The following is a 27,892-nucleotide window of genomic DNA, read 5'->3' as shown; positions in this document are numbered from 1 at the left end:
TCTGAGATATTGCTGCAGCAGGGCAAATAAACCTGTTGCAGCAATAGCAGGTGTGTCAACAGCAGTTGTAAAGACATAATGTTATTTGTAGCATAAGAGTTACAGAATATGTAAAAACAAGTGTGTGTGTGTGAGGCCTTTGATTTGATTTCCTTTTTACTGTAAATAAAACACTCGTGCACACACAACTAAGTCTTTCCATGAGTACATCAGCAACCATGACAGAGCGTTTTTACATTAGAAGTCTTAAAAACAGACATCCAGGCAAAAATATATCATATACCACTCTTTATAGTCTTCACCATTGTTAGTACAACATTACAAAATACAGACTTAATACTTTATAGGCCTTAAATAGACAGCAGAGCTTTAGAGGTTTACATTCTGTAATTCAAGCAGAGAAAAACAACTTAAACCATTAGAAAACAATGTTTTTGCTAGCTGCACACATTATTCTTATAGTAATTTGCCTTACCATTTAAGAACACCACTTAAAGATTAAGCTTTATGTTTTACAGAGCATTGGCACATCAGAAGCTCATATGCTGCAGTATTAATTGTTTGGAAAGCATGTAAAATGCTGCATCTGCTACACGAAACTTAATGACATTGCTGTCCTCTCAGTGGTACAACTTTATGGTCAGTCCATTTGACACATCCATAAAATAAATATTTGGGCAACACATTATAGGGCTTCATACAGCATATTATGGCGTATTGTCTCATGAGTACAAACACAATATATCTCTGTTACAGTTTAAAGATCCAACGCTGAAACACAGCTAAACATTCACATATTGCACACTGCCCTCTGCAATCCCACTTCTATTCCCTTAAATTACTTTGTTCATGGGTTAAAAATTGTCCTTGGAACAGTTAAAATTGTCTTTTATAAAAACAAGTAGTAAGTGCCAACTTCCCACTGACATTGTCTCATATATACAAGTTATTAGAAGTATCAAACAAGAATGATACCATTTAGAAAAAAAAGAAATTATATGGCTATTATGGACATGGAAGGAATGTGGAAAATCCGCTGACAGTGGGGCACAATGCAGTAAATGATAAGTCATCATGACGGCTGATTTCAATGAGTATTTACTTGAGGAAATAAGCTACAGAACTTATATTACATTCAGTGTGGTGGGCAGCTTCCAAAAACAGAAAATGTACAGAAAATGTAAACTAACAGGAAAAGTGCTTTTGCAGTTTCTTTCAAACCACCGAATGAATGTGAATGTCTTTTTAATTAAATATCTATTTCAGGATCAGATTTATTTTTGTAAGTCTATGTCTTATTCATGTATATATAACAAAGATTTGACTGGAGAACAGTAATACCACACGTACAGAGGTGACCTGAACTCTGGCTGAGAGAAAGAAAACTTACACGGACGTTACTGAGTAACTATCTTTCATATAATAGAGATACCTTGACGGCCAAACAAAGTTCTTTTCTATGTAGTAGCCATTTAAGTTTTAGACTTCAACAGGAACTCTGTTTTGTTTTGAAAGGATATACAGTTTATACTATACCACTGGTATAAAGCTAACTTGTCCATCTTTGATGCAAAAGTTTCTCTCTCCCTTAAGTTTACCAAAAACACATTTATTCATAAAATCTTGTTTTGTGTGTGTGTGTGTGTGTGTGTGTGTGTGTGTGTGTGTGTGTGTTACCAGGCCAGTGGGGAGGCCATTCGTGGACTTCTGGGGCTCTTGAGGTTTTCTGCAGCTTGCCATTCACTGAGCGCTCTCTGTGGTGAAGAAGCAACAGGGTTTGTAAGCTCATATGAATGTTTTATTACTATGGTTTTTAATAGCGTGTATGGAATGTACAGTTATGTTGTGTGCATACTCATCAGAAATACTTTATTGATTCCCGAGGGGAAATTTGTTTCATTCCAGTAGCTCATGTAACAAGGCATTAAAGAAATAGAAATAATAGTAATATAAATAGAAAATTGGAAATTCAGGCATAGAAAATAAAATCAGAAGTGCGTGGAATTATGTACAGCATATTACAGTATGTGACAGAAGTGTAATGAATAGTTAGTGGTGGTAATAATAAATACTGATAATGTTGAGCACTGGAATTGATTTAAATCCTTAAAAATTGCAGTGTTGGGACAGAATAAACCAGAATATTTCACATTAATCAAGTACTGAGAAACATTCCAAGGTCCAGTTTAATGAATAAGAGTGACTGACACTCTGAGGGAGGAGTTAATGAAAGAAAGCTAAAAAGTTAGAAAAATACACAGTACAAGTACAAGTACAAGCAGGAGCATCTGCAACTGACTGCATGAGCACAAAGAATATATTATTTATTTTTTTGTGTTTTTTCTTATCTTTTGGGTATTTATATTTTATGTCATTTAATCAGTGTTTATAAATAAGGATTTGAGCCCTAAAATTTACGGTATTTTATGAATGCATAAATATAAAATATTAAATTTTAAAAGTGGCAGTAAAATGACTCATAGAAATGTATAATAATTACAACAGATTTCAAGGAGAATACTGTTGTCGTTTGAATTTCAGTCCATTCATAGAAAACAATTACATGTGAGTACATGAAAACTGAATGTGAATTCCGTAAATCTTACTGCTGAGCTGCTGAATAAATAAATTCTAATGACCACATTCAAACTTGTTTTTGAATATTTTTATTCATGATATGGCTTCCTGTGAAAAATATTCAGACATAAGGGCCCGTCAGGCTGCAACACCGGACTGAATACTCAGTGCCAACATAATGATCCTGCTACTGTAAGTAGATCATTATTAGTAGCAGACTTTCTCTCACCATCGTTGATGAATTGCAAGCTGTGCTCATTACTTAACACACTGCATGGGCCTTTCTAAAAACAAAACACTGGCAGAGTAGAAACTCTAGGAAGTAATGAGGTAATCATCTGACAGAGTGCGGGTGTTTTTCTGTAACCATTTAAACTTACTCATTAGCAACTCTTTGAAGAAAAATTAAGGTTTTTCAAAACAGTATGTTAAATAGTTTGGGGGATGGCTGAGAAGGAACTAAAGAGGAGAACGTGCATAATATAGTTTTGACTGTCACACTGTAGAGGTGGAGGAAACGAATGCCTGAATCTTGCTCACCTCAAACTTGTTCATGAACTCAGAAAAGATACCAAAGAAGGCCTCGGTGTTGGTGGCTTTGCCATCTTCTCCAAAGTAGGAGGCAGTTTTGCTGAATTCTTCCATAGCTCTCTGTTGTAAGGACTCCAGAGACTGGACTGCTGGATGACTGTTTTCCAGGAAGTTCTACACATACTGAAGTGAAGGGGAACAACATTTTCATCTTCTGTTCTACTTTATTAGTGTTTTTTTTTCTGTTATCTTTAGCCTACATATCTCAGCGCTCTACGCCTCTAGTTGGCAGCTTTGTGAAGGATACACTCATGACGACAGCAAAACGGTCCTCAGCAGTCGCAGGCATCTTCTGACAGGCTGAGCGAATGTCCTGGATGGTTGTATGAAGGTCATTCAGATCTGATGTGATAGTCCTCTGGTTTACTATAGATGTGTGGGTGTTGGGTGTGAAGCAGGGAAATAGAAGAAGGAAAGTACACTTAAAATCAGTGACAAACATGGAAAAACAAACAAATAAATCTTGATGAAGTGCTCGGGATATTTTTAAATGTTCTCAAGCTATGGAGTGGAGGTCAAAGGAAAATGTATCTACCTTTGGCTGCAAGAGGAACCATGGTTAAATCTTTGGCAAAGTCCAACACATCCGGAAAGTGCTGACATAATGACTTGACCAGAATATGTAGAAATGTCGACTTTCCATCCACTGTTTTAGTTGTGCTCAACTGCGGAGGACACAATGTGGTTATTAACTGTATAAGGAAAGAAAATGAGAAAGAAAACAGACTGCTTTGAAAAGCACAAGCATTAGTGTATGATGTACCTCTGTAAGGAAGTTGATCTTAAAGCCTGTAGTCTTGTTGGTTTTAGGCTGGCTGTTATTCAAGTAGTTCCCCATCGCCAACACAAACTAAAGAAAAAGAGAACGCAGCACGGATAACTGTAACTAACTGTATCTCTCGTATATACTCATGGATAACTTGGTTGTTCTTTAAAAATGGAGTAATACTGTATGTCTAGCTCCAGTTCAAGGAAAAAACTGAACATACTTCTGTGAACATATTTTACTATTTGTCACATCTGATAAGCAACCCCATCTCCCACGGTGAAGGTGGGAGGTTGTTGCAGAATAAGAAATACACATTTGTGAAAGAAATGAACAGTAGACCACCTCTAGTATCTTAGCCAACTTCTTGCTTGTCTTCAGCTCCAACGAAGCCTTGTAGAGACAGTCGTACGCTCCCCTCAACTCCTCCGTCTTCTCCTGTAGAGAACACTTGAAGAGGAGGCTCTGGAGACGGGTCTTGTATTCTGGTACTGATAACATCTGATGGTGAACACACATGACAAGCAAATGAGTGATGATAATAAACACATGGGCAGTGATACAGACACAGACTCAAGTTGATGCACACAACCACTGGTGTAAGCAACAAAGCCAAACTCCTCCGTCGACACCCTGCAAGGACTGTACCTGCAACACAAACTGGTCTGGCTCACTGAGTTTGCTGGGGTCCTGTCTGTATTCTTCGTATTTTTTGACCTCCTCTGCATCGGGGGCATACAGCAGCAGCTGTTTGATGTGGGCTGGCTCCAGCCTATCAGTGGTCATGTTCATCAGCACCTGACGCAGCTCCCCAGGTGACAGCTTCAGGTGAGCTATCAGGATGGCTAGAGGTTAAAAGGAAGAGAAAAGGAAGAGCATATAAATTCCTAATTATTATTATTTTTAAGTTTATTTATATAGGGACAGATACAAAAACATAGATAAACTTTGACAGACATCTGATGTGTCTATCATAGTGTTTTTAGCTAAAGCTAATTCACGACACTTGTCCCTAGTAGGGCTTTTTGATTAAAAAATACAGTTTAACAAAACAAAAAAATAAATAAATAAAAATGAAGTAAAATGGAAGAAAATAAAAAAGGATAAAATATATACAGATTGGGTAACGTCTAAAGACTAAATATGAGAGCAGTATTGTTCCTGAATTAACCACGATTTAGTGGTTTTTTTTAAAGGAGGCTAATGTCATAACCATAAATCCCGCGACCCTGTACACAGGATAAAGCGGTTGACGATGGATGGATGGATGGATGAATGGATGAACCATAAATGAACCCATAAATATGGGCTACTAAGGCAAAAGAGTAAGCATCATTGTCGGCACAAATTAAGTTTTTAAAATGGAAATAAATAATAGAATAATATGCCATTTTATACTTACAGGCATTGTAGGCCTTCTTATGGGACAGAATTTCGATCACATCTTTCTTCTTGAAGGTTTCTGGCTGGGTGGAGGGCTCTGGAGCAAGCACTAAAAATGAGACCAGTATTAGTAAAATGCCCAGAGAGATCAACTTTTAGGCTGGTTTATAATGAGCAAATTTTAAGGAGTGCAACTGCAGAATAAACCTAGATCCCACAATTACAGTCCAAAATATGGGAAATGCTAGAAGTAATTTTCAAAAAAGACCTGGGAATCATGTTTGAGTTATTTTTTATAGATCAGGTGGAAATACAGTTCTGCGGATTCAGTGGCTAAATAACATTCAAAGGATGCAGCGATCCATGAACCTGGATTATGACGCGCTAAGAAATAATGACACGTGTCATTCTGTCAAACTCACCTCTGATTAAATTATTTGCCATATCCTGTGCACATGAATGGGGCTTGCTGATTAATTCATTTACACTTTACATATTAGCTTATGATATTTAGCCGTGCTTCCATTTAAAGCACTGCATATATGCTTACAGCCACTTGTACTCACTGGAGCTCTTCTGTGTCCCAAAGTGCAGCTCCAGATCCAGATATTTCACCATGTCATGCAGTTTGTCATAGTCAGAATTTGCCCCCAGCTACCAAAGACATGCAAACATGGTGCTATGTGAATTACAACTTTAATTAGAAAACACAGAATTTGAAATCTCAATTGTGTTATAAGAGGCCTAAGCCCCCCTTGTCAAAACCCCACAAAGCTCACCTGTCCCCAGATAGTCCCCTCTGAGTTTTCCACCTGCTCCCAGCGCAACCTCTTCACACTCATATGGTTGGAGTCCATCCTGTGGAGCGAAGGCCTGGGCAAAGGTGGAGGGGAGCAGGGTGGGGGCAGGGGTGGAGGCGGAGGGGGCTCCAGGTGCTCTGAGGGGTCAGATAGGGAGTGGGGGAGGGACTGGGGCTGGCCATGGGATTGCTTATGGTGGGACTGAGTTTGGGTCTGGTGTGGCGACTGCAGCAGGTGATGTGAGGGCTGGGACTGTGGACGGGTGGCCTGGGTGGAGGACTGGCCTTGGTGGTGTTGGGGCAGAGGCTGGAAAGTGGAGAGAGTGGGCTGGTGCGGTTGGAGCGGCTGAAAGGTAGAGAGAAGGGGCTGAGGCCTGTGGGGCTGCTGGGGAGGGTGGATGACATGAATCTGGTGTTGGTAGTCCTGTGGAGGGGGCTGTGGGGTCATATGGTGGATGTGGTGGATCTGAGGTGTGCTGGAGTGGTGGTGGGTCTGCTGGATAGAGTGGGGTCTTTGAGGAGAGGGCTTCGTGGGCTGTGGGTGATGTGTTTGGTGGATGGGCTGCTCTGGGTGTCTCCCTTGTGGTGACGCTTGGGTCTGATGATGACCTTTAAGACTTCTCCGGCTCTGATGGGAGTCCCGGTTTAGCTGAACTGGGAGAGAGGCAGGCTCTTGCTGGGCTTGATGCAGAAGCTCTGTGGAGGAGTGATGGGGTTTAGTTTGGTGCATCTGATGGGCTTGATGGAGCAGCTCTGTAGAGGAGTGGTGGGCCTGGGGTTTGTGCATCTGCTGGAGCAGCTCAGTGGATGAATGGTGCGCTTGCCCCCGATGCATCTGGTGAGCTTGATGGAGAAGTTCGGTTGAAGAGTACTGGGGCTGCATTTGCTGCATCTGGTGAGCTTGTTGCAGAACCTCTGTTGAAGAATGATGGGCCTTGGTTTTGTGCATTTGGTTGAGCATTTCTGATGAAGAGTAGTTGGCATGGGCTTGTTGCATCTGCTGGAGCATCTCTGCAGATGAGTGGTGGGCCTGGGACTGTTGCAACTGATGGAGCACTTCAGCAGAGGAATGATGTGCTGGGGCTTGGTGCATCTGGTGGAGCATCTCAGCAGAAGAATGGTGGGGCTGGGGTCTCATGCTCTGGTGGCTTTGGTAGATGCCCTCAGCATACTGACCTTGTTGGCTGGAGTGAGCTGTTGGTTGGGGTGACGGCTGGTGTGGAGACGGGGCTGAACGGGACTGACGTCGGTGGTGATGACTCTGGTGGGCCTGTTGCTGCTGTGCTTGGCGCATCATATACAGAGGATGGTTAGGGTGGTGGGAGTCTGGAGAGGGGAGTGGGGGTAAGGACTGATGGAGCTGTTGGAGAGGCAGTGGTGAGTGGGATTTCTGCTGTGTTGGCTGGTTAGGCATTGAGTGGTGGCTCTGGTAAATCTGTTGCATCTGTTGCTCTTGATATGCTTGTTGCTCCTCGTAGGCTTGACGCTCCTCATATGCTTTTTGCTCCTCGTAAGCTTTACGCTCTTCATAAGCTTTTTTCTCCTGGTAGGCTTGAAGCTCCTCAAATGCCTTTTGCTCCTTGTAGGCTTGACGCTGTTCGTACGCTTTTTGTTCCTGGTAGGCTTGGCGCTGTTCATATGCTTGTCTTTCTTGGTAGGATTGTTGCTCTTGGTACATTTGTTGCTCTTCGAAAGCTTTTTGCTCCTCATACACCTTCTGCTCTTCATACGCCTGTCTCTCTTTGAAAATTTTCTCCTGATAGGCCTGCTGTTCCTGGTAAGCCCGCTGCTCTTGAAACAGTTGTTGTTCTTCATAGGCTTTTTGCTCCTCAAACGCCTGCCTCTCTTTATATGCTTGTTGCTCCTCATAGGCTTGTCTTTCCTGGTAGGCTTGTTGCTCTTGGAAGGCTTTTAACTCTTGTATGGTAGCATGAACCTGTAAGTCCTCTCTTGTGGGCAGCACTTTATGTAAGGAGTGGCGTTTAGGTGGTGGATTACTGCGGGGCGGAGGTGGGGGAGGTGGGCCAGATTTCCGGCGGATGGGCACATATGCTCTCGGGGAGTGTTCAGGGGTGTAGCTAAGATGTTGCTGCTGTTGCTGTTGTTGGTGCTGAGACGGAGCCTGCGCAGGTGCCGGAGGGGGAGGAGGCGGGTCATTAAACTGAACAGGTGGGGGTGGCGGAGGCGTCATTGGTGGAGGAGGGATGTGGTCAGAGGATGAAGAGTAGGTGAGGGAGGATGCATTCTCTTCTCCACTGCTGCTTTGAACATCACTCGGGCTGCTGAGCTCTGGGGCTACAAATCCTCCATTTTCATCTTCGTCCACCCCCAATTCCTCTTCATTATCCTCATCCTCCTCATCTGGGAAGCCCATCTGCACAACATCCTGGTTTTAACCAATTACACTTCATTAGCCCTTTAATGTCAAAGTGGAACTTTTGGTATTCTTTTGGTACACTTGTCAAGCTAAATGAGATGATCAAAATGTGTTTTTATTAGCTACAACAGGAGATTTTTTATTGTTATTCTAACACAAATGTTCACCCTTAATATAACATATGGGTGTCAACTGAAATTGGGCAGGTTCAACAGGATCTGCTGTCTATATTTCTTTTCAAAATGCAAAAGCTGTACAACATGGTTAAAATGTGAAATCCAGTATTACTTACTTATTGTGCAGGTTTAATGACAGCTTGTTTATGTTCTGTCCACATCCCGTTCTACTCTATAAAGGCTCATCACATCAAAAGTAGTGAGCCAGCCGTCTTTTGGCAAATCACTTTTTAAAACATTTTGTTTAATTCAGTTGTTGTATTAATGCGACAGACAGCAGGTTTTAATGGTGTGTTTAAATGTTAATGCTGTGGCTGCTCTTTTGTTCACATTTCCATCACATATTGTGTTTTTAATGACTCTTTGAGGTCAGAATGATAAGAGAAACAAGAAACAATACAATGAGCACTAACTTGTGACTTTTGAGTTTTGTATGTAAATAGAGCCTTCTGGGTAGTGGATGTTTTTTTTGTTTTTTTTCAGTAATGTTTGCAAAAAGTTAAGATACCATTTACCCTGATAAAAAAAAAACACATTTCCAAATATTATTATTAACTGATACATGACCCCATAGGCTTCCAGGATATTTATACTTTTTCCTTTCTACACAAAACAGAATGTCTCATTTTAACAGACTATCTGAAGCTAAACTCTTCTACAGTCTTGTTTTCTTTTGCTACTGAGTAGCAATAAATAATCGCTATGGTGCAGATTATTCTGATTATATGTACATGATAACTGAATGCTAATTCCGACATATGCATTCCTGGTTCGCTGCTGCTGTGACTTTACCTCCTCGTAGTCATTCTCCGGAGTCAGGAAGTCATCAACGATGGCTACCCTCTGTCCCAGCTGCTCACTCAGTGCATCCAGAAAGCGATCTGTGTCTTCTGAGCGTGGTGGTTTGGAGAAGGTGTAACGCCGCTTGGTGCTGCGGTGGGTGGGGGGACTAGATGGGTAGTCAGGGGGCTCTGGAGGTGATGGAGGGGGGCTGTCCAGGCTGATGTAGGGGTTGGACTCCCCACTGGTCTGGCTCGTCAGCCCTGATGGATAGAACTGGGCTGCAGGGGGACTGGGGAGAGGCTCCGGCCAGGATGTAGGCGGGTGGGGGCCTTTACGGCTACCTGAGTAGGAATAGAGACAATTATATAATGACGGGTAAATCTCTGAAGCATCATGTTAGTTGATGTGTCTCAACTGGCGAGAGGTTTGAATAGGAACAAATATAAAGACTAGTTGATTAATTCAGTAAAGTGTGGTCACGTCTTCTCATCCACATTTAAAGTCCATCCCAGAAGTACTCTGCTCTTTACAAACTGTTCATAAACAATGTCTTTAATGACCCACTGAAAATATCTACACACTTTCCCTCAATCCCTCACCACATCACTCAATCTCAAATAACAGTGGCAATATTGAACAATATTTCATAAAGTAATTGTAACAAATTGTAGTTGTGCGTAAGAAGAGTCGTTCCATCTACAATGGAAAAATGTGAAAAGTTCTGCCTTTGGAGAAACTAAAGGCAATCGGGACATGTCTCCCAGATGAACTAACCATTGCAGAAAACACATTTTAGATTGAAGGGGTCTTTAATTGTGTGTTTTCTAGTTCCACTTCCACCATCTCCACATCCTCCTTATGAGGTTCAGTGTTTTTGGACTACATTAGACTAACTTCCACGTAACATGCCCACAGCCTGAGAGCCTGGCAATGCCTGATGTGGACTGAACGTGAGGATGTTTTTCTCTTACCCTCGCGAATGCACTCTGCATCCCTATGTAGGGTGGGATAGCCATGGCCAGACCAAATCAAGTTAAAGATTGTTTAAAAATATATAATGCTCTTTATCAAGGTGTCAGTGTGCCCATTTGTGCTGCCAGCTCGGAACCTTCCTACACAGGTCCTAATCTAAGAGCTTAAACTAAAACTAATTATAACAGCCAGGCTGAAAACCAGATTGAAAGCAGTGGGTTGTTCTCTGCTATGCTGAATATTTATGTGCAGCATGAAATCACAATAATCCTGTCAAAGATATTCAGTTGAGTCAGAAATGGGTTGGCTACCTTGGGATTTATCATCCTTGCACTGCAGTACTTTTGAAACATGTTATTATCCTCCCTGTCTTCCACAGACACATTCACGCACACAGTAGATAGTGAAGTAGATACACACGAGGTAGTTATTTTATACAGTATATTAATTAAATGTAATTCCAGCTGTTATGAGTTTAGTGTAAATGTATACTTTGAGCTACCTGTGTTAGCATGTATTGTAGGGGAGGCTGTGCGTGAGGGAGGCTCCAGATCCAGCAAACTCTCAGGGGCAGGAGGAGGACGACTCTTCAGTGACTTGGACCTCTTGGATGAATACATGTTCTCCAGTTCAGCGTACACTGCTGACAGCTTGTATAGTGGAAACGTACAAAGAAACCAGAGTAAGACCTCTTGCCCGAATGACGATGAATCCTACGTTGAAATTTATTGCGCCTTTTTCCATGAGTGTGAGCCTCGGTACGTACATTGGTAAGATTGTTGGGAGTCTCAGGAAGGGAAGTACCGTCTCCTGACTGTCTCTCCCCTGGTGCCAACCTCATCCCTGTCTCCAGCACCGGCTCTGAACGGAGGCCTGTGACAATACACCCATTAGTATGAGTGAAACCAGGTAGCCGAGTTACTCAAGTGTTTGAGTGTCAGCGCATTCGACGACTAAAATGGAGCCAGCTCTGGTCAACATATGGTGGCCACATTTGGTTTAAGTTACAAGGTACAAGTTAAGGTACAAGTTTTTAGGACATGGGCTTGGGCCGATTTTTAAAGACAATTAGCTCCAGTTAGCAGAGATTAGGCTATCTTTGTGCCAGTAATGGAGGTGTCTGGCATTAGTATATACAATCTTGAAGAAAATGTACAGTATGAACTGAACTAGTATAACTTAAACTGGTCATATAAAAGAAGCTGAAAGCTGGAAATAAAAGCAAACAGATCCTAAGCGTTTCCAAAGAAATCTAACTAGGATTTAACAGCATTGTGTTTATGATCACAATGAGGATAATGTGAATGCTGAAAATAACATTAGTAATGATGGTGATAAGAATCAAGGGTGTCATGGTGGTGTTAATGTTGCTACTGATGATAATGAAGATAATGAAGTTCTGTACCCATGCCCAAGTGTGTGCCAATGACCAGGTCATCAGAGCTACGTCCCCTCACACTGCTCCTGTACGTGGTCCCTGTCACCCTCATGGAGCTGCTACGTCGATGGGGCTCGGGGGCAACCTCAGGCTCCGGAGGAGGGGGAGGAGGTGGTGGTGGTGGTGGAACTGGAACACACACACATATCGGCAATGCAGAGGAAGAGGCAAAGGTCGATGAAGGGCTGCAGCACCTGAGTTGATTGCACTTTACTGAACGAGTGAATTGATTAAGGGATCCCCCAGTGACCCCATCTCCAATGAGTCCATCTCACACACACAAACCCCTTTTCAGTCATACACATATAGACCTCAAAAGGCACATACACCAAAATAATTAAAAAAGGACAAATCTGTGCACACACCTGGCGCTTTGAATCCGAGAAAGCGTGAGATCTTGCTCTGGCAGTGTTCCTGCTCCTCATATGTCAGCAGCTGGTAAACAAATTGCCAGATCACCTGTTTGGCTGGAGTATCCAGCACCGGGAACACATCCACGATCAGAGTGTCAACATTCCTGTCGCCATGAAAACACAGGCAAGGTGACAGAGATCGCCCGGCTGTCCAGTCAAAGGTGTGACACTGATTTTAACGGATTTATACCTGCACAATTAACTGCAACGTTACATGCCAATTATGGTTTAGTATAAATGCACATAACAGCCTCAACAGTACAAAATATAAACAGTTATTCTTCGCAATAGATTTGTCCTTCAATGCCGTCCTCCCACTCCCTCTATTTCATCCCAATCCCCCTTCTCTTCTGCTCACCTGTGCTGGAAGAAGTTCTCCAGAGCCTTGCAGATGGTGTACCTCTCCTGGATGGTCAGCAGGTGCTCCAGCTGCTGGCCGAAGGTGCGGCCGTGAACCCGAATACTGGGGGGCAGAATCTCTGCCACCCACTGCAGGGAGCTGAGCACAGGCGAGCGGGCACATTCTGTGGGAACGCCGCCCCCAGCAAGGTCCTGCTCTGCCAGGGTGAAAGTGGGCGGACCATCCTCCACTACCAGAGTGGGCATGGCACCACTGCCCTGGAGCATGGACACCACCTTCTCATGGGAGGAGGTTCTACAGGAAGACACAAGGAAGGCTTGGAGACACATGCATGCACACACACACACACACACACACACACTGTGATACCCTTTGCAAATTATTTTTTAGAAAATAATTTCTACTATGTAGTATTAATTTCACTGAAAAACAAACAACTTATAAAACACTTTCTGTATTCTGCAGAGGGCATTACATATACTGGAGTTTAAAGATATTGTTACATTCCTCTGGGGAGCTTCTTTATCATTGTTTGTCTTTTTACTTGAGCTACTTTCAAAAAACTGTTGTTTTATAACAAAGCCATCTGAAAACAAGATTTCCACTCCCTTTAACAACTCTGTCAGCTCTGCAAACAATAAAACATCTTCAAAATGGGAACTGTACTACCATGTTAATGTAAATTCAATAATGTTCTATTGAATTAGATTTAGATTAAAACTGCATGGTTTTATGTACAGCTTGGGCACTAATTTGCAAAGAATTTGTAAAGTTAATGCGGGTGAAAGCTCAACCTCATGTCCAGTCCATTGAGAAACAGGATGCGATCTCCTGGTTTTAGACCTGCCTTGTCTGCTGGGCTTCCTGCAGAAGAAAAAAAGTCTGATTTGATCATTTCCTCACTAAACAGTACAATACAGTAGTAGAGTTTGGAGGCTTAAGGTCCTATTGCTCTGTTAAATGTACACTGTTCATATATAACAACAGCTTGATCATTTACACACACACACACACACACACACACACACACACACACACACATACATAAGTACACATACATGTTTAACTTACCGGGGATGACAGAGTCAATCCAAACTGGAGCATGTCCTCTAAGAGTGAAGCCAAAACTCATGTTGCCCTTACAAACTCTCACTGTCCTAATGGGACAAATTTGAGCTTTGATTAATAGCAGAACTGAGGAATGACTAGAAGCCTTATGAAGAATAAGAAAAGTAGATATTAAATTAAATTAGAAAAAATTAAATTAAATTATATAGCTATATCTCAAGTAATTGCTCATTTTGAGTGGTTAATGTATAATTAAAGTAACATTTAAAATTTTCTACTTAAATTACCTAAATTAAATAATGCATGGTTTGCCACAGGAACACTGTTAGAGTAAATATATATAGCATAGTGGATACAAACTGTTCTTAAATAAGGGTGTTAGATCATTAATTACTATAGCTCATTGAATACAGTGCTGTGGCAGATATCTGTTCAAAAACGTATATACAATCAGATATATAATGCAATTCAATTTAAGTTCCTTGGCTGAAAGAAATTTAATCCAACTGTGGACCTCCTGCAGATTTTCATATTCAGACTAATTTAAATTCACATCCTGCATGAACAACCCTACTTAAATATGGACAGTGTATCCCAAGGGAGCAGTATAATATCCTCATAAGCCAGCACCATAGAAGAGATCAGCAGTTACTTGAGGAACTTTATTCCTACACTTTCAAGAGATGATAATGGGATGTATGAAATCATGTTGTTTCTATGTTTTTTATAAATATCTTTTAATCCTGATAAACATGTTCAGGATTTTGTTATCCAAGCGGAGAACAAACTGTCATCAGTTCATGCAGACACGACATCAAACAACATCACAACAGATGATGAGAGCAAGAGAACAGGCATGACTAGATTTGACATTCTCATTGGTTTACCCACTGAAGGGTCTATTTTCCTCTCAACTCCCCCTCATCTTAATTCATATGAATTCCATGCTTACACCGGAACACTTGTCAAAGCATTTTTCATGTGGAGTGGTTATAAATTTGATCATACATAAGGAGAAAGAAGATATTATTTTAGAAAATGGGTTTTCTTTGAAAGCTAAAAATTGCTGCATGCACTGGTGTCACTGAGGGGAAATAAAAGATTTGACTCCTGCTGATAAATGGCCAAACCTCTCTGGAACTAAAAAGCCAGGATGAGCAAAGAAACCTCCTGTCAAATAAAATCTGTGATACCACCCCATGACACTTGATACACACCTGCAGTTGGTGGTGGAGCCACTGGAGTGCCCAGCTATGAGTGAGGTGGTCTTGCGCATGCCGCGGGCAGGGGGGACCACGCCTTCCTCTGCGTGGGTGCGTGGCACCGAACTGGCACGGGTGGAGACCAGAAGGCGTTCGGGGTGATCCTCACTCCGGCTGCGGCGAAGGTGGTTACGGCTAGGGTCACTGAAGCTCCGCCCTTTCAGCCGGCTCATCAGACTTTGGGAGACCACCTCGTCAAAACGCTCCCGGTGCTTCTTGGGAATGAAGATCCTGGCAAACATTGTGGGATCAGACACAATCTCAGACTGACAAGGAAAACACTGGTGGAAAGCAGAGGTGAAGAGGCAAAGTAGGCATCCAGTTCAGCTTTTCATGTGTGCTGTGACTGAAAAGACCGTCTCTACATTTCTGCATGAGAGCAATATCACAAATACTGAATGGCTTTACTGAAAATCACATGAAACAAGCATTTCAGCCCCACAAAAATCCAAAATTATTTATCCTGATCTGTCAAATCATCCATCGTCCAAACTATCCAAAAAAAACAGAGTTAATCTTGTTCTGATAATGTATTGTTCCAGCTGCAGGAGCCACTTAATTGGTTCAAAAATAGTTCAGTCCACATCGTCTCATGGGAGGGCCGAGGCAGGTAGAAGGGATTGGTTGAACAATAGTTTGTGTGCTATGTGAGCGTCTGCATGTGTGTGAGAGAGAATGAAAGTGATAAGAAAGGAGCTTTGTTTGTGTGGTCCTGTCACAGAAGCAGCTGCAGGTAAGAGTGTTCAGCATCAGTGACAACTCACAGCTAATATGTGAAAAATGGAGGAAGCGCAGAGCCAGAGCCACCTCTGGGAGAAAGCGTTCAACTCCTCCCTACTAGTGTTATTTTCTCCTCCCATAATCAACTCCCAATGCATTTTTCTTCTTAAAAAAACCCACCCTCAGATCCTCTCAGATATCCGTTTGTGATATTCAGTTTGTGTAAAGGGGTGGTTTTGTAGGCATGGTGTACCCACTTTCCTACAGTCTGTTTTACCCCTGACATGTAGATGAAAAGGAAGGGTCTTTTGGATTGGAGAGAGAGCACAATACGCTATAACTGCTTGTTCAAATTCTGCAACAAACTTACCAAAGAAAGCTTACATTCCAGATGCACAAGCGGTCTGTAAAAACTGGTATCGCTGCCTCTTCTTGACAGACTCTCCCTGTTCAACATCAGCACAAAACTAAAGAATGCAGCTTTTTTTCACTAACACTCAAACTTGACATTTACCACTGATGTTTTAGACTGCTTGAGATGTCTACTCCCATTAAACTGCCTTGTAGCTGTGCTGACTGCTGCCTGTAGTTTATATTTGGCCAATTATCTGTAAGAACAAGAAAAATGTGTAACAAAAAAACAGAAATGACCCAGAAATGGAAGAAACATTGCCAATAACTGTTTTTTAAAAAAAAAGAAATATAGGACATCTTCTCCCTTTTTCCTTTCTCTTTGGTCTGTGGTTTTGCACATACATACATAAGCAAACCTCCATCTCGCACCCATGTACACACACCTCATATGCCCCTTTTCTCTTTTGCAGATCTTCCTCCCCATGCCGCCTACAAAACGATGCTGCCTCCATCCTCAACACAAGTCCCCTCTGTATCACTCTGTCTTCATCATGAATCTCTAGGGTACTTACACTGTGCAGAGGAGAAAAGAGAGCTCTGGTTTTTCAGAGTGCACCAGCTCCAACGTGAATCCAGATACACAGCACAACTCCTTACTCAGATGCTACGGTTGATGATAAGGCTCAGGAGCGCAGTTTGGGTTTCAAAGCTGTTGCAATCCCTTTGCAGGTACATTTGGGAACATTGTTAGGAGTCAAGGATTAGATGATTCTCTATTTGGTATTTTCCAAAATCGTACAGCAAGTATTGGGTTTGAATTAAGAGTGACGCATAAGCTGAGCTGCCTCCGTACCAATATCTTACAATCAAGTTGAAGGAAGCTAACAGATATTTCCCCTCTGTATATTTCTTTCCTAAATTCTGACTCACTAAAGTGTCCAGGTTTTTTTATGTAAATTTCACTAACAGAAATGTTAAACCACTCCCACCTAACATCCTGTGCACATCATACATAAAGCTAATTAATTAAATGCAGTCACCACCAGCTGTATTTGATCATACAAAGGAGTATCAATTTCACAAGGCAGAGTCTTGTGTCCAATTATTGTGGCTGAAACACGCAAGTGTAATTGCCCCAAATATGAAGTCAAATAGCTGCAGCAGCAACAGTACAGTTTGTCCTGTACAATATCTCCTGGGCAGCCACCCTGTGGAGTGATACACACACACACACACACACATTACAGTAACACAATAGGAACCCTGAATTAACTGCTGATTCACTCTGTGTGTGAGAGAGAGTGTCGCATGTTTCTGATAAATTAACCCATTTGTGAAAGCACTGCTTGTGTCATAAGCAACTACAATCTTACAACCTGCCAAATCACAGAAAAAGGCCAAACGGTGCAATCAGTTACAGTATGTTAAAAATGTAATCAAGCCTATTTTAAAGAAGCACAACCTGGATGATTCTGAGTAACTGCAGCCCTAAATCGAGACCTGCTTGCAATCCCTTACCATAGCAAAAACAGCCCAAATTAGACTCAGAAAAGATTTGTGCATCATTTTGTGTTCCTTTATCTCATCACTGCTTTCAAAACTGTCAGTCACATAATTTTATTTGAAAGACTGAGCAGTGACTGGGACTCTCTGGCAGTATGTTATATTGTTTCTCTAACAATCTATGTGTGTCAAAAACAGTTAATGATTATTATCATTATATGGTGTTCTACAGGGATCAATCATGGTTCCCCCTTTAATTTCACCTCTATGTAAAAGTCACACCCATCATATAGACATTATTATTTATTACAATTATAATCATGATAAACAATCATATACCTCTCTGGCCTTGGATGACCTTAGTCCCGTGCACTTACAGCCTATTGTGGACATATACAAGTGGAGGTGCCAGTGGTTTTACAACATAACCTCAATGATAGCATTTAATGCCAGGGAGAAAAACAAAAAATTAAGGATCATCTTGATGCATTATCTCTTAAAACTGTAGATGAAGTTAGGAGTCCAGCCTTGCCCAAGCCGCAGAGACTGTTAGAAAATGTGTCACATCGGTCTAATCAAGTATGTACAAATGCATGTGTGAGAGTTTGTTGGGAAAATGCACATCTGTGCACAACCCTCAGTGTTGGCATCATTTAAAGGATAATCACTTCCATAGATATTATTTCATCTGCTTACTATGGAGACATGCATATAAACAAAATCCAAGGGAAGTAGTGTATGTAGGTGACAGTGATTAAGTGCACAGTGTGTTCATGTAGCAAAAAGTCAACACTTCCCCTAAGGGCTACAATGTGCTCATCCGCGACACCAGGCTGACACCAGAGGAGAACTACAACAAATCTAGTTAGAGACATAACACAAGGACATCAAATTATAGAAAACTATTCATCTACTCAGTAAATGTAGCCCATAGAAAGGCAGTGAGTGACAGGGTTTGGTGAAACACAGACTGTCAGAAGTGATGACTTGATATGAAGAACGGCAGAAAAAGTCAAAGAGATAGATATGAAGCAGGAAGATATGACAGAGCTGGAAAGTAGAGAACTGGAGCTCTTTCTAGGCCAGGGTCATGTAACTATTAGGAATAAAGCGGGCTAGTCTGCGCTCACAGGCTATCTAGGCCACAGAACTTTCCCAAACAACACTCATACATCACCTTGGCTGCTTGGACAAACGGCGGATAGGGAAAACTAAACAGAATGGGGCCATTTATTGTGTGTATTTATGACAGCTCCTGGCTCTATTACATTCTATCAACTACTGATTAACTTTATCACCTTCAACACCTCTTCTGTCATGTTACGATCTCTACGATATTTCAGTTGTCAAATCTGGCCAAAACAACTGAGCAGAAACTTCACAGCTTCCCTCCACTGAAGTTGGATGTAGGCCTTGGGATGCCCTCAATTATAAGGAGGCCGAGAGGAATCTATAAATAGGTCCGAGGGAGGGGTGGATCAAGGACACGGCGCACAGAGGGATGAATGACAATTGCAATCAGCTGGAAAACTCATTGCAAGAACAATTATTTTTCAGACCCACTTCTGATCAGCCGATTCGACAGCTGGGCAGTTATGAATTCGCAAACACAAAGCATAGCTTGAGATACAGAGTGGAATTAAAAAGACTCAGAACCAAGAATACAACAATAAATAATTATCAATAGAGCAGAGCAATTTGCACATCACGTTTCCCAAGCTGGAGTCAAATTCAGGTACAACACAGATTTCGATATTTTTACATGTTGACAAAAAGTGTATAACAGTCATCAATACAAACTTTGACAACAAACACACAGAGCAGCACAACAGTACCTCAGCAACTTCAGTACAAGTCAGCACAAACAGCACAGAGCACAGTGAACATTGCTGAGATCAAAGGAAAAGTGCCATACCGAAAGTGTCTGGAAAGGCTCCTATCCCTTCCCATGGCTCTTTGGGGCTTTGAGGAAGCGCCTGAGCTCAGTTATGCAATGCAAATGCCTCTCCTCCAGTGAGTCCCCATCTAATTTAAACAAACAAACTCTACGGACAAAAGAGTGAAGAAAAGACAGATGAGAAAAAGGGGGAAGGTGTCTTGGATCTCAAAAGCGCTTGCTGTAGGCTCGGAAAGCATCCAGATGAAGAAAGAGAGAGAATGAGGGAGAGGGAGGAAGAAAACTGTAAGAGTGGCTGTGGTTCACATCCCTCCACACCTCCAAGACTTCCTCAGGCAGCATCATCAGCTGTTCTCCAACTTCAAGTCTGGGGCAGCGCTCTTCGTTTGCTCCCATCTTTTGTCCCCTTCTTCCTCCAAAGATGTCAGGGTCAAGGATCACAACAGGGTAGCGTCTTCTTGGTCACAGTAAAAGGATAATCCCCGTCACTGAGTCGTCCATCATTCGGCAGTAAGAGGGAGTCAGTGACTAATCTTCTCTTCCCTCAGTGGAGGATGAAGGAAAGAATGAACAGAGGAGTAAGTGAGGAGGGAGAGAAGTGGAGAAGAGAGGAGAGCCCCAGTGGAATTTCATAGGCAGGTCAGCACAATGACTGTGTGTCTGTGTGTGTGTGTGTGCAAGAACCAATAATGTGCATTAGTGAAAGTACAAAAGTTTTGACAGTCATGTCTGTGCTACACGAGCTCACTTGCAGAATCCATAACTCTTACAACATCTTTCCAAATGTCTCCAAACATTTCCACCCCCCAAAAACAACTTGACTGATTCATAAAACATTTGCCAAAGACAGACACTCTATAAATAAAAGAAAACACTGCATCCCTAGTCCTAATGTGAATGCATGTCTAATTAATTCATATCTTTGAAGTCTATATACAGAAACTGTATCAGACAAAGGCCTTCAGTTCACTATAATTACATTCAATTACCATAACACCACAGAACAGCATGAACAAAAGAGCTAATAGGTTCACTAATAGGTGACACTCCAGATACCAAATCTTACTAGCTGCATAACTTTCAAGTGTTCAACCACTCGCTAACCCCTGGGCTTTAGAGCCGTTCAAGAATCAACATTGGCAAGTGCGTCAGAAACCTAAGAGGGAATGTATTAAAAGAAGTAGGCTGCTTAAAAATAGAACACATCCTGTGGGAGGGCGAGGCAAATCGGCGGGGGGGACAGAGGCAGACTGAGCGGAGCGTGGCCCAGCTGGTCAAGTTTTACAAGGCATACAGAAGAAAGAACTTCACAAGCTGCTAAGCACACCTAATATCCCCTGATACACAACATCTAACTATTGGACTGAGGTGGGGTTGAGTGAGAGCGTGTCACTGAGTGATTGTCACAGGAAGTGACAGTGATTGAGGTAGAGGGGGAGAAACTGACAGATTGGGAGACAGAAATAGGGGGAGGAGACAGAATGAATAAAAAGAAAGGGATTCACTTTCAGTGTCAGACACATTGATTCTCCACACCTCAAATGACAACACTGGCGCCCAGCTCATGACTAACAGTCTCTCGTATGATGCCGTATGTTGTCTATTTGTATCTTTCAGTAAGTGGCTGGTATTTTTGCTGGAGGTTTAGACGTGCAACTGTTCAGATCACTGTGAATGAGAGATGTAGGGCAAACAGCAAATTGGAATATAGAAAACAGAGAAAACAGACAATCAGTATCGACATATTCACACTAGCTCTCACACTGTATCTTAAATTCAGCAAGACTAAGAGTCTGGGGTCATGTTTGAGGCTCTGTGAGGCTGTGCGTCCACATAGCTGTGCCTTGAACTACAGAACTACATGTTTATGCTAGCTAAGCAACATGTTCACAGTGATGACGCCAACGTGCGGCAGGTTTAATGTTCACCATGTTCATTTGCTAATTAGTACTAAACACAAAGTACAGCTGAGGCTGAGTATAAGTATTAAGTATTGAGTATTAAGCCACATTGGACAATTGCTTCTTTTTTTTTTACCTGTTTATCGTTCTGGCAAAAGTTAAGAGATCACCTTAGCAATGACAATTCATCTTGAGGTGGGTATGAATTTCTGTACCAAATTTCAGGCAATATATGTTTTAGTTTTCTTGGCATTTCACTCAAACCATTTCACTGTGAACCTCATGGTGGCGCCAGAGGAAATGTGATGGGATCACCAAATTTAGTAGGATCCACCTTCTGGGAACCATGGATAACTGTGCCAAATTATGTGCCAATCCATCAAGCAGTTGTTGAGATAAGTCAGTCTGGACCAAAGTGGTGGACCGACTGACAATGCCCATCCCTACAGCCGTGCCCCAAGCAAGGCAAAAACTAAGAGAAGCAGTCTTGAAACATGCCTATTAAAATTTTTTATCAGCAACACATTTCTCCAAGAACTTCCACGTTACATGTTTTCTCCAGAACGCCTGAGACATCTCATTGTCAGAAGCAGCCATTAACACCAACACCACCCTGAGGCATGGCTTATGGACAACCTGGAAGCAAAACTCCCTAAGGCTCCTTCCACAGAAACATGACCAGATTCTGCTGTAAACATCAAGAGCTATTCCAAAGCAGGAATATAAAGAATATGTTTAGCCATTTCCAGGGTTTGCAAACACCCTGTAAGATCTGCGCAGCCTAATTGCCATAAAAAGACGAGTTGTTGCACAAAATAAATTTGCATATCAAAGCCCGTCAAGGTCACAGTGCACCTAAACTAAACACACCAGGATGGAATTAGTGGGTGTATTTAAAGAGAGATTGAGCCTTTTACTGGGCTCTTACTATACTTTTCTCGCTGCCTAAAGACAAAGAAAACAGCTAAAACACTTCTCAGTCCTCAATGGATCCAGCTAATGCATAATTAATAGGACGTCTGTGCAAAATAAACATTACAAAGCATTTTTACAGCCAGCTTTCTAAGGAAGGAAATGTGCTATCAAAGCTGTGATACAGACAGCTGTGTCGGAGGAAACTGAGATGGCTGGATAACAGCTTTGTTTTCCAGCTGGAAGAAGAACGGATTACTCTTCAAAAATTAACCACAGAACACTAAATTGATTGTTACGAGACTGCTAACATAGAATGCATTAACTGCACTACAGCTTACTTTATGACCAATCATAAATGGCCACGTATGACAGACACCAGAGAACGCTTTGACACCAAACTTGATGGCCAGTTACATGCTGTCACAAAATCTTCAAGTGTACAACGCCAAATAGTTTTTTCAGTACTCACCTGAGGCAGCAGTTCATTATTTCTTCCAGCATTGAACTTCAAAAGCAAGGACTGTGTGCATGTGTGCACGAGAAACGTTGCTGTGGGCATGCAGCCTAAGCATCTGCATGTTGTTCTGTTTTCATACGTGTGCATATCTCGACCACCAGCAGCAAACTGGCTGTAGCAGCTAAGTGCTGTATGCAGAGGAGGGAATAAAGAGCATCCAGTGATGTGATCCACGAAAAAAAAAATTGGTTTGTGTATCAAAGAGTGTATCACAGCTGAAAGGGAAAGGGAGGAATGGGAAAGAATGAGACCAACAGAGAGAAAGTCAAAGTGAGAGCAAGTGAGAGGAAAAGACAGAAGGGAGGGATTTGTGTGTGCAGAGGTACGTACTATTGTGTTTTGGGTTTTGATTTTCTGATCAGTGCTGAGGGGGAAGAAATGCAATATTCGACAGTGAATTTCTAACCATACCCTTGTGTAATGTAACGGAGAGGGGAGAAACAGAACAAAGTGACTTTCAAGTACCCAAGGGCAGCATTCAGTGCTGAAGTGCGTTCAAAGTTATTATTATGTGCATCTCTCCCACAATTCACAGAAAAATGCTGAGGGGGACTTTCTGAAATATTGATTTCATGGGGCAATTAAGTTTTTGCTCCCTAACTGTGCCCCTCATTGTTGTGTAAGGCTGTGTGTAAGACACAATAGACAATAACTTCTACCTAGTGCACTTTTACAAGTGTTCTCAAAAAGTATTATGAAAAAATGTTTTTGAAATGTGCGATACAGCCAGGGCCTTATCTGCATGAAGATTTCATTTAGCTTTGTTTAATATTAATTTCCCCACTAAATATAATTGTACACTGTTGGTACAACTGACAAATCTAAGAAGAGCTTCAGTTGTTTGGTCATTAGACAGTAACTTCCCCTAGAAATAAACATCTTAGTTACTTCCCAGCCATGCGTGAAGGGACTAAAATGAATTCACTAAGCACATATACTGTTCGAGAGTTTAGACTGGAAACAGCACTGCTGGCTAAAAACATTAACGTGGCAGTGACAGATACTGAAACCAGTGGTGAAACCTCCAATGCAGTAGAACTTTGTCACACAGTGAATCTCCCCATATTTTTATTGAAGTATTGCAGACGAAATCTGTTTTAGAGGTGGAGGGGAGGTATAAATAGTTCCCTTGTATCTGACAAGGCATCTTTAATCACTACATTAGAAGGACTTAAAAACTGGTTGGTCATGGGGGCTCTCCACAAGACACACACGCAACATGTATAGGTCCCTGAGTGCATATCTGTAGCAACTGTTTGGCTACCTGACGCTGTCAATCAGCTGTTGATGCTCCTCTGTGATCAAGATGTCGGGCAGGGCCTCAGCCAGACTCTCAACATCCCTCTCAGCAGCAAACTGCTTGAGCACCTCAAACAGCTGTTCCTTCACGTCTGGCTCCTCTCCTAGCACTTCCTCCACCTGACGGATAAATAAATGCACGAACATGAACTTTGAGTACAAAATTACGTTGGAGATATAAATACAGAAAACTTTGAGAAACACCCACCTTCTTATTGAACTCCATGGCCTTGTGGGCGCGACTCTCCCTGACGCTGTCTCCACTCTGCGACAACACCCTCATGCTGCTGCTCAGTCGCTTGGGCCGCCGGGCCATACTGAGCACGCCCAGACGCAGAGGCCGACCCTGTGCTGCTTTGATCATGGCTGCTGCTGTTTCATGGTGCTTCACTGGGATGCCGTTCACCTCCATGACGTAGTCCCCGACCTTGAGGCCACTGCGACCGGCGGGGCCGTTGGGCATGCAGTCCTCCACCATCAGAGGACAGTCTCCAACGATAGTGAATCCAAAACGACCATCTGGGCCGGGAGTGATGTCAATCTGACAAGGGGAAATACACCTCAGTGTAGTTTTCACCACTGCAGAGCTGAATGTCATGTGTTTTTAGCGTTTCTCTATTAAAAACAGAAAATGTCAGCTGACCTGTTCAATGCGTGACACCACTCCGATGCTGGGTGGCACCGTCTTGAGGGTCTGAGCCAGAGCGATCAATGCCGGTGTGCTGAGGTTGGTCACATCCTGGCCCTCGATATCCACCACCTGGTCCCCAGGCTGCAGGCCAGCTAGGTAGGCACTGCTGCCCTCCACCACGGACAGGATGTAGCTGGGCCCAGTGCCACCGAGTCGGAAGCCAAACGCCTCAGGCCAGTTCTGATTGGTGGCTGGGAGGCCCAGGTCTGAAGGGACAGAAGATGACACTTGAAAAATGCAGAGCTGCTCAAATACATAATTAACACGTTACTTGGTAGTGGAAGTTATTGTGAAGGGGCAGCCAGAAAGGTGTGTTGGCTTGGAGTGTTTTTAACTGGAAGGTGAAATCTTTTGTTGCTTGTAGGATACGCATGTGTTTTTAGCATGTAATCTGGTGTAAGATGCTCATGCAGACGAGCTGTAAAATGGAGGTCAAATGGTCCGTTGGTTTAAATAGGGCACCTCAGTGGTGGAGCTGCCTAGCTGCAGCAGCAGGTACACTGGTCCATTTAACCAAGCCACAAATATAAAGACACAGAAGTCACGTCACAGAGCTTTTTCAGATTGATAAGATTTGTTTTTCTTGTTGAGTGACAGAAAGTGGGGAAATAAATAGAGTGAAGGTTATTTCTGACTGCTGGTATCCAGCCTTCATGTTGAACTGCTGGCCTTCCCCTGGTCACTGGCCTCATTCTACTGCAGCAGGAAGTGTCCCAAAAGACTCACTTGACTTCATCGCCTCTCATCTACAGCCATCTGCATATGGCAAAGATATAATATATATATTATATGTAGGACGTTATAACGATTGGTCAGTCCAGTTTAGGTTCTCTCACACCTTAAACTTGCTTCATTATCTGGATCACAAAATCAAAAATCCACAACATTTGTGCTTGCCGATATCTTTGTTTAATTTTATTTGTGCAATTAAAATTTTCCTATCTTTTTTGCCCTGCTCTGTTGTCCTTTGCCCTTCTCACACTTGTATTACTAGACTACTCACAGTACATACAGCAGACCCAGAGTTCACTGAATCTACTGTTTATATTTAGATTCAGATTTCTGTGAAAGTCATCGGATGAAAAGTGTTTCCCTCAAGTCAACGTGATGCTGCCACTCCCATCAACAATGATTTTAATGTAATAGTCTCATAATGAAGAAACAAAGGTGCAAAATTAGATGGGAAAATATGACATTCTGAACTATAACAGAGCACACTTATGCAAAATACATTACAAAACTGAAAATCAACAGTTGCATACAGCCATCCATCAAACCACCGGCACCAAACCGCTCCCTTTTTGTAATTGATCACAGGCACAGAAAGATGTAGACAGAGGAATTGTAAGACAGACGGAGAAAGACTAAATTAGAGACGGGAAGTAAGAAAAGTAACAAGAGAAAGTGTACAAGAAGTGAGAAAATAAGTCTGTACAAGACTTTGCAAAGAAATGTAGAAATGTCAGATCTGCTTCAATGCAAAAGAAAAAAAAAATAGGCGCAGGCCTACATATTCAGGTTGAGATGTGGCTGAGTGAATAAAACATATCAAATCCAAAGACTCAAAGAGCCACACAACTTGGTGTCAGCTTGCTGAGAGGAAACGTCAAACTGCAGCTGATTATTGATCTGAAATAGATTGGGAAATCACTGACGTGGAGCTGCGGGTGATAATTATTTCTCCCCACCAGAACACAAGCAGCACTCAAGATTGTCAAGACTTCTTTGTTCTGTTCTCTCCAGCCTGAGACCCACATACACACTCTCAGCCATCCTTTCACTCCCTTCTTTATCTCAACACCAGCAGACGAAGCATTTCACAAACATCATGTAAAAGCCATGACTCAGAGAAACAGACTTACAGAAATCTTTGGAGGCACTCCGGGTCCCAGACTTGCTCTGGCGCAGGGAGAAGCGGCCCTTTCTGCTCAGGAAACGCCTCATCCTTGCCCGGCTTGCGGCAGGGCACGTTCCAGCCAGCCTCCCTTCACCCCCGACCTGGAGGTTGATGCAGCCAAAGAGTGCCCTCGGACACCCTTGTGCTGCTCCTCACCTGAGCTCGCTGCCTCCAAAAGCCTCTACCCAGCTAGGCGAAAAGAAGTGTACCTAAAAGGTCACATCTATAGGTTATCTGGACCAGTGCCTCCCCCTGTTCTCAATCAGACAACCAGCGGTCTGCAGGCGAGGAGAGGGAGGCCGGAGGAGAGCGTCCGAAAGTCAGGCTCTCCATCCTGGGTGAGGTGGTCCAGCCTCAGCCTCAGCCTCAGTCCAAACCCTATGGCTGAGCAACGATCTGAAAACTGGGACACGCTCACTTGGTCCTGAAATGGTTCTTTGCAAGAAAAGGTACTGCGAAGCCCCATTTTTCTATAAATACCTTTCCCTCTCTCTCTCCCACCCTCACTCTCTGTCTTCCTCTGTTGCTCATGTGGATTGGGCCCCTCTCAGAGGGCTGAGGACTGACCCAGAAACTGTGTGGTGTACCAGCCAGGGACACTTCTCCGATTATAGCGGCTGTGTCAACCTCAGTACTGGAGCACCAGTTACAGACGTGGCCTACAGATATGCTCAAGGTTACCCGCACCAAATACAGCAGTACTTCAGCTAGGCCAACCAGCTATGGTGAATTTAATACAGGACTGCAAATACTAATAAAAAGGTTTCTCAGAGCACGTGTCCCAGTGGGAGGCAAAACAGGGGACGCTGTGTTTTACATGGCAGGTGTGTGTGGTTTCAAAGTAGGTGGTATTCCCATGATGAGATGGTAGATGACATTCACTCTACAGCCAGACACCACTAAAAACAATGAAAAGAAATGAAAGAAGACTGCTACACAGGATGATATACAATTAAAAAAAAAAATGACATGATCTTATAATAGCAACACAGACAAGAGATCTGCTGATATTTTTCACTAAAGTTTGGGGGACTTGCAAACCAAGAGGTATCAACCAGTCAAGGTAAACTCTCATAATTAAATGGGAAAGAAAACATTCCACATACAATAAGCTATGACAGGTTTAGCTGATTATTTGCAAGATTGAAAATCAATTCAGTTAGGGTAGGGTAAATGTTATTTGTTTCCTCTCACTATCAAAATCACTTTTCAAAAACAAATATATGTACAGT

General features: G+C 42.5%; 1 protein-coding gene across 1 annotated transcript; it reads right to left on the bottom strand.

Annotated features, from left to right (window-relative positions):
* Positions 1–273: 273 nt before the first annotated feature.
* On the bottom strand, positions 274–27,835 carry grid2ipa (glutamate receptor, ionotropic, delta 2 (Grid2) interacting protein, a). The gene is made up of 23 exons (XM_038699572.1): positions 26,626–27,835; positions 24,716–24,969; positions 24,281–24,613; positions 24,038–24,192; positions 14,922–15,197; positions 13,708–13,793; positions 13,431–13,500; positions 12,634–12,930; positions 12,228–12,379; positions 11,830–11,991; positions 11,191–11,297; positions 10,927–11,074; positions 9,462–9,793; positions 6,097–8,502; positions 5,884–5,971; positions 5,337–5,426; positions 4,583–4,779; positions 4,280–4,435; positions 3,932–4,018; positions 3,704–3,833; positions 3,416–3,534; positions 3,118–3,282; positions 274–1,754 (listed from the first exon to the last, which is right to left on the bottom strand). The coding sequence occupies exons 1-23, from the start codon at positions 26,705–26,707 to the stop codon at positions 1,674–1,676; spliced, it is 5,973 nt and encodes a 1,990-aa protein (XP_038555500.1). The 5' UTR covers positions 26,708–27,835; the 3' UTR covers positions 274–1,673.
* Positions 27,836–27,892: the final 57 nt, after the last annotated feature.

This window comes from Micropterus salmoides, unplaced genomic scaffold (assembly GCF_014851395.1).
Source record: "Micropterus salmoides isolate LMB-PRFRI ecotype aquatic unplaced genomic scaffold, ASM1485139v1 Ms_hic_scaffold_10, whole genome shotgun sequence".
NCBI lineage: Eukaryota > Metazoa > Chordata > Actinopteri > Centrarchiformes > Centrarchidae > Micropterus > Micropterus salmoides.
The sequence above is the reverse complement of the archived record's forward strand: the minus strand, read 5'-3'. Positions and strand labels throughout refer to the sequence as shown.